The following is a 7,500-nucleotide window of genomic DNA, read 5'->3' as shown; positions in this document are numbered from 1 at the left end:
GTATATAAAGTTAAGTATGTATATGTATGAAAGTATGTATATGTATGAAAGTATGAATATGTATGAAAGTATGTATATGTATGTATATGTACTGTATGTATATGTATGTATATGCACTGTATGTATTAAGTATGTATATGTACTGTATGTATATGTACTGTATGTATTAAGTATGTATATGTACTGTATGTATATGTACTGTATGTATATGTATGTATATGTACTGTATGTATTAAGTATGTATATGTACTGTATGTATATGTACTGTATGTATATGTACTGTATGTATATGTATGTATATGTACTGTATGTATTAAGTATGTATATGTACTGTATGTATATGTACTGTATGTATATGTACTGTATGTATATGTATGTATATGTACTGTATGTATTAAGTATGTATATGTACTGTATGTATATGTACTGTATGTATATGTACTGTATGTATATGTATGTATATGTACTGTATGTATTAAGTATGTATATGTACTGTATGTATATGTATGTGACAAATAAACCTCTTGAATCTTCAATCTTTTATTGTCCTGATTTTATAAATTTTACCTACACGTCCTAAAAGGGAAATAAGGATGGATGGATGAGTTGGTGGGTGGATGGATGGATGGATGGATGGCTGGATGGATGGGTGGAGAGATGGATGAGTTGGTGGGTGGGTGGATGGATGGATGGATGGGTTGGTGGATGGATGGATGGATGGATGGGTTGGTGGATGGATGGATGGATGGGTGGAGGGACGGATGAGTTGGTGGGTGGATGGATGGATGGATGGATGGATGGATGGATGGATGGGGGATGGGTGAATGGGGGATCCTCACCGCTCTCCCTCTCCATCTCGTCTCCCAGGTGGGTGGTGTACGCTGACACCACCACGATCCCGAACACACGGTGAGTCTCAGCGAACCTGGAGAGAAGGCTCTGCATGCTAACTGTGCTAGCTCAGTGCATGGCTGCAGATGGGATCAGCTAGCCTAGCTCCTAGGAAATAAGGGAAGTACATTGCTCCCAGTACAACCAGAAGGGCTCTGACCTCATGGCGGCGGCGGCTCCTGAACTGTGTCCGATGACGAGTGTTTCTTGGTCGCACTGCAGCTCGTCCTCCATGAAGCGAAGCCACACCCGCTCCCTGGCCAACACTGAAATACACTAATTATTCTACATCATGTCAAATACATCAAATACAATACGTCACACATATTAAACATATCAACAGTGTGAATGCAACGTGTACTACCTGGGTCTGGCATATTCTGAAGCAGACAGGTCAGGCCCGGCATCTGGAAGGAAATATTAACATGTAAAAACATCAATGTTGTTGTGCACGCACGTCCTTCTCTGTGCCTCAGTTATGAGGTGGAGTTAGAAAAAAGTACAACGTTCTGTCCAAACAGCTCCACCCGAAAAATGAAGGATCACAGTTTGTGTTTGAAATGTTATGAATATAAATATATGAGTGTTCTTCGGGTTCCATATTCCAGGAAGTGACTGTGGATAGTATGGGGAACCATCCCATAATATCCCACTCCGTATTACAACTCCTCTTGTCTTCCTCGGAGCGCTGTGACATCACATGAGGAACCGTGACCGCGGCGCCCGACCCCACCCGCAGGGAGTGGATGCATCACAGCAGCGCTGGGCGTTAAAACCAGAAGGATGAAATGAGCTGCATCAGCAACGTCCTCCACGGAGCCTTTATCCCTACAAGCGCCAAAAGCCCACCTTTCACCTCCAGCCAATAAGGGGTGCCGACACAGAAAGAAGCCCCGCCCCCTTCCACCTGAGCTTAGCCCCACAAACTTAATTATTCACTTCCATCCATGCAAACGGGACCGATTGTGCTTTTCCTTATTTTCCGTCATTTATATAACGTTCCAATGTTGACGTTGACGTGGCTAAAATGTCAACTGATGGAGGAGGGGTGGAGCAAGCAGAGGAGGTGAAGCCTCCAAAGCTAAGTGTCATGACGGAGGATTTAATACAACACAGACAGTTAATGATAGTATAGAATTATACAAGCAGAATCACAGGTGTAGCGCCGCCCCCTGCGGTCACCTGCATGAGCATGTATGACGTATGTATATGTGTGTATATGTATCTCTGTTAATGTATGTATATGTATGTATGTATATATATGTATATGTATGTATATATGTATGTATATGTATGTATAAATGTATGTATGTATGTATGTATATATGTTTATGTATGTATATGTATATATGTATATATATATGTATGTATATGTATATATGTATATATGTATATGTATATATATGTATGTATATATATGTATATATATGTATGTATATGTATGTATGTATATGTATATATGTATGTACATGTATGTATGTATATGTATATGTATGTATATGTATGTATGTACATGTATGTATGTGTATGTATATGTATATGTATGTACAGTGGGGCAAAAAAGTATTTAGTCAGCCACCAATTGTGCAGGTTCTCCCACTTAAAAACACGAGAGAGGCCTGTTATTTTCATCATAGGTTCACCTCAACTATGAGAGACAAAATGAGAAAAAAAAATCCAGAATATTACATTGTCTGATTTTTAAAGAATTTATTTGCAAATTATGGTGGAAAATAAGTATATGGTCAATAACAAAAGTTCATCTCAATACTTTGTTATTTACCCTTTGTTTGCAATGACAGAGGTCAAACGTTTTCTGTAAGTCTTCACAAGGTTTTCACACACTGTTGCTGGTATTTTGGCCCATTCCTCCATGCAGATCTCCTCTAGAGCAGTGATGTTTTGGGGCTGTCGCTGGGCAACACAGACTTTCAACTCCCTCCAAAGATTTTCTATGGGGTTGAGATCTGGAGACTGGCTAGGCCACTCCAGGACCATGAAATGCTTCTTACGAAGCCACTCCTTTGTTGCCCGGGCGGTGTGTTTGGGATCATTGTCATGCTGAAAGACCCAGCCACGTTTCATCTTCAATGCCCTTGCTGATGGAAGGAGCTTTTCACTCAAAATCTCACGATACATGGCCCCATTCATTCTTTCCTTTACACGGATCAGTCGTCCTGGTCCCTTTGCAGAAAAACAGCCCCAAAGCATGATGTTTCCACCCCCATGCTTCACAGTAGGTATGGTGTTCTTTGGATGCAACTCAGCTTTCTTTCTCCTCCAAACACGACAAGTTGAGTTTTTACCAAAAAGTTCTATTTTGGTTTCATCTGACCATATGACATTCTCCCAATCCTCTTCTGGATCATCCAAATGCTCTCTAGCAAACTTCAGACGGGCCTGGACATGTACTGGCTTAAGCAGGGGGACACGTCTGGCACTGCAGGATTTGAGTCCCTGGCGGCGTAGTGTGTTACTGATGGTAGCCTTTGTTACTTTGGTCTCAGCTCTCTGCAGGTCATTCACTAGGTCCCCCCGTGTGGTTCTGGGATGTTTGCTCACCGTTCTTGTGATCATTTTGACCCCACGGGGTGAGATCTTGCGTGGAGCCCCAGAGCGAGGGAGATTATCAGTGGTCTTGTATGTCTTCCATTTTCTAATAATTGCTCCCACAGTTGATTTCTTCACAACAAGCTGCTTACCTACTGCAGATTCAGTCTTCCCAGCCTGGTGCAGGTCTACAATTTTGTTTCTGGTGTCCTTTGACAGCTCTTTGGTCTTGGCCATAGTGGAGTTTGGAGTGTGACTGTTTGAGGTTGTGGACAGGTGTCTTTTATACTGATAACGAGTTCAAACAGGTGACATTAATACAGGTAACGAGTGGAGGACAGAGGAGCCTCTTAAAGAAAAGGTTACAGGTCTGTGAAAGCCAGAAATCTTGCTTGTTTGTAGGTGACCAAATACTTATTTTACCAAAGAATTTACCAATTAATTCATAAAAAATCCTACAATGTGATTTCCTGGATTCTTTCCCCCCATTCTGTCTCTCATAGTCGAAGTGAACCTATGATGAAAAAAACAGGCCTCTCTCATCTTTTTTAGTGGGAGAACTTGCACAATTGGTGGCTGACTAAATACTTTTTTGCCCCACTGTATATGGGATAGACTTATGTATATGGGATAGGCTATTTATGTATATACAGATATGTGCAGTAAAGTGCATGTGAATAAAGTGAGGTAGTGTTTGTGAGATATACAGCACAGTATACAACAGTACGGCGCAGCAATACGGTAACACCCAACAACCCAGAAGTGACACAGTATGCAGTACAGTATGCTACATACAGTACAGTGAGGTAGTGGAGCCTATGTGTGTGGCTCAGTGAGGACCCCTGGTGAGGTCAGCGTTGACAGTTCTTATGTCTTGATGTAGAAACTCCGTCTCAGTCTCTGTTGTCGCTGTGTGGCTGTGGAGGCTCTTGCTCCACCACAGCAGCTGGAACAGTCCGTTGTGGTGGTGGTGAGATTCCCGCCTGGTTGGCTGTTGGCACGGTGCTCCGGCGGGTTATCTCCCAAATAGGAGCCTTTCTGTGTGGAGTTGCATGTTCTCCCTGTGCTCACATGGGGTTTCCTCCACCTCACGTCAGTAAGGACCCCCACCAAAAACATGCACCCATCATGGTCTGACCAGCGATGGACACTTATCACCTGGTCCCCGGGCACGTCCACGTACGCTGCCCACTGCTCCTGGCTGTGCCCCCGGAGGAAGAACAAGCCAGGATGGTCAAATGCAGAGGATCCATTTCACCGGCCACCATCAAGCATGTGCATGTGTGTGTGTGTGCAAGCATGTGTTGTAGTGTGGTGTGTTGCGTGCGTTTCTTCTTAAGTCCTGCAGGGAGGGGAGGGTAGTTCCAGTGGTACGTTCAGCTGAACGCACCACCCTCTGCAGGTCCAAGGTGCGGGGGAGGGAGGCGCAGATATCATACTTAATCAGCCTCTCGAAACACTTCATGACCACTTAGGTGGTCCACCGGGCATCACGAACAACCCTGAACAGTGACACAGTATGCGGTACAGTATGCTACATAAAGTACAGAAGGTAGTGGAGCCTATGTGTGTGGCTCAATGAGGACCCCTGGTGAGGTCAGCGTTGACAGTTCTAATGGCTTGCGGGAATAAAACTCTGTCTCAGTCTCTCTGTTCTCGCTGTGTGACTGCGGAGGCGCTTGCCTGACCGCAGCAGCTGGAACAGTCCGTTGTTGGAGTGATGAGGATCCTTCATGATCCTGCAGCTCTGCTACTACACCTCCTGGTGTATAACTCCTGCAAGGGGGGGAGGGTAGTTCCAGTGGTACGTTCAGCTGAACGCACCACCCTCTGCAGGGCCCGCCTGTCCTGAGCAGTACAGTTCCCAAACCAGGCAGTGATGTTGCCTGTCAAGATGCTCTCCACCGCTCCAGAGTAGAAGGACTTGAGGATCCTCACCAAGACCCGGAATTTCCTCAGCTGCCTGAGGTGGTAGAGACGCTGCCTCGCCTTTCTCACCAGAGTGTCTGTATGTACAGTCCATGTTAAGTCCTCCGTGATGTGGACTCCCAGGTATTTGAAGCTGCTCACCCTGTCAACAGAAGTCCCATTAATCACCAAGGGCGCGTGCGTCCTTGATTGTAATCCTCTCCTAAAGTCCACAATCAGCTCCTTAGTTTTGCTGACGTTCAGGTGGAGGCTGTTGTCCTGGCACCAGAGTGACAGGTCAGCTACCTCCTTGCGGTAGGCCTTCTCGTCGCAGTCGGTGATCAGGCAACAACCACGACGGTGTCATCTGCAAACTTTATGATGGTGTTGGAGCTGGACCTGGCCACACAGTCATGTGTGTACAGGGAGCACAGTAGGGGGTTGAGGACGCAGTCCTGGGGGGATCCTGTTTTCAGGGTGAGGGAGCTTGACATGAGCTTCCCCACCCTGACCACCTGGCGGCCGGCTGTGAGGAAGTCCAGGATCCAGGCACACAGCGGAGCATTCAGTCCAAGCTCCTTCAGCTTGACAGCCAGTCTGGTGGGGACTTTGGTGTTGAAAGCTGAACTATAATCAATGAACAGCATTCTCACATAGGCCCCCTTCTGGCCATCCAGATGCGTGAGCGTGGTGTGCAATACCTGGGAGACCGCGTCATCCGTGGATCTGTTCTGCCGGTACGCGAACTGCAACGGGTCCAAGGTGCGGGGGAGGGAGGCGCAGATGTAATCCTTAATCAGCCTCTCGAAACACTTCATGACCACCGAGGTGAGAGCCACCTGACGGTAGTCGTTCAGGCAGGTTGGAGAGGCCATCTTCGGGACAGGAACGACGGTGGACCTCTTGAAGCAGGACAGGACCACTGATTCAGCCAGGGAGATGTTGAATATTGTGGTGAACACCGGAGCTAGCTGGTTAGCACAGGTCTTCAGTACTCGCCCAGATATGCCATCTGGGCCCGCAGCTTTCCTGGTGTTCACCCGCATCAGAGCCCTCCTGACCTCGTGCACGGACACTGAGAGTGCGCGCTCATCCCCAGCGGTGTAACTCCAATTAGCCGGCGAGCTAGCGGTGCTGTTGCCAGACTTGAACCGCGCATAAAAGGAGTTCAGTTGGTCGTCTAGGGAGGCGTCCACACTCGTGGCTGGGGAGGAGCTGCTGTTGTAATTCATAATAGTTCGCAGCCCCTGCCACAAGCGTCTTGTGTCCCCCCGCTCCATCTGTAGCTCCACAGTCTCTCTGTACGTCCATTTAGCGTCCTTCACCGCCCTCCGCAGATTGTACGACGCCGCTTTGTAATTGTCCATTTCCGGATACAAGACCGTCGTTGTAAGCGGCCGTGCGAGCATTCAGAGCGCAGCGGATGGATTTATCAACCCACGGTTTCTGGTTTGGAAATCTCCGAACTTTCACCGTGGGAACGATGTCTGCTAACATAGTCACAAAACTTACTACAACCTCCGTAAACTCGCTGACGTCACTTGAACTTGATTGGAACATGTCCCAGTCTACGTCAGTCAGAGCGTCCTGAAGCGCAGCCTCCGATTGGTCCGTCCACCGCTTCACTTCCCTCGTTGCCACCAGTTCTCGCGCGATCAGAGGCCTGTAAACGGGAACCAGCGAGGTCGTGGCGTGGTCAGATTTCCCGAAAGCAGGGAACGAGACGGTCTTGTATCCGTTTTTGTAAGGTGTGTAGCAATGGTCCAAAGTTTTATCTCCCCTGGTGGCACACGTAATGTGTTGGTAGAAATAAGGCAGAACTTTTTTAATGTTGGCCCTGTTAAAGTCCCCAGGCACCACCACAGCCCGTGTCGGGATGTTTGTTTTGAAATCCGCACAACACATCCTACAGGTTAGGGTTAGGGTTAGGGTTAGGCCTTGTTTATAAACGGCTGTAATGATGACCGTGCTGAATTCCCGGGGGAGATAAAATGGACGGCATAAGATGATCAGCCGTTCCAGGTTCGGCAAGCAGGAGCACAACCAGCGGTTGTTTACCATGAGGCAGACGCCTCCACCTTTGGATTTCCCTGACTCCCCTGATCTGGTCCAGTTGGAACGTAATCCTCGCTCGAAGTTCATCCATCTGGC

At 47.1% G+C, this 7,500-nt stretch overlaps 1 protein-coding gene across 1 annotated transcript in view; it reads right to left on the bottom strand.

The window, feature by feature from the left end:
- The window catches only part of rbbp9 (retinoblastoma binding protein 9), a 5,298-nt gene extending 4,004 nt beyond the window's left edge, over positions 1 to 1,294 (bottom strand). The window contains exons 1-3 of the mRNA XM_079999008.1: positions 1,256 to 1,294; positions 1,052 to 1,157; positions 840 to 925 (exon numbers count right to left, since the gene is read on the bottom strand). Coding sequence (XP_079855134.1) covers positions 840 to 925; positions 1,052 to 1,157; positions 1,256 to 1,268 — 205 coding nt within the window. The 5' untranslated portion in view covers positions 1,269 to 1,294. The remainder of the gene's footprint in view (positions 1 to 839; positions 926 to 1,051; positions 1,158 to 1,255) is intronic.
- Positions 1,295 to 7,500: the final 6,206 nt, after the last annotated feature.

This window comes from Zeus faber (genome assembly GCF_960531495.2).
Source record: "Zeus faber genome assembly, chromosome: 4".
In the NCBI taxonomy this organism is placed as follows: Eukaryota; Metazoa; Chordata; class Actinopteri; order Zeiformes; family Zeidae; genus Zeus; species Zeus faber.
Note: the sequence above shows the minus strand (reverse complement) of the source record. Positions and strands in the feature narration are given on the sequence as shown.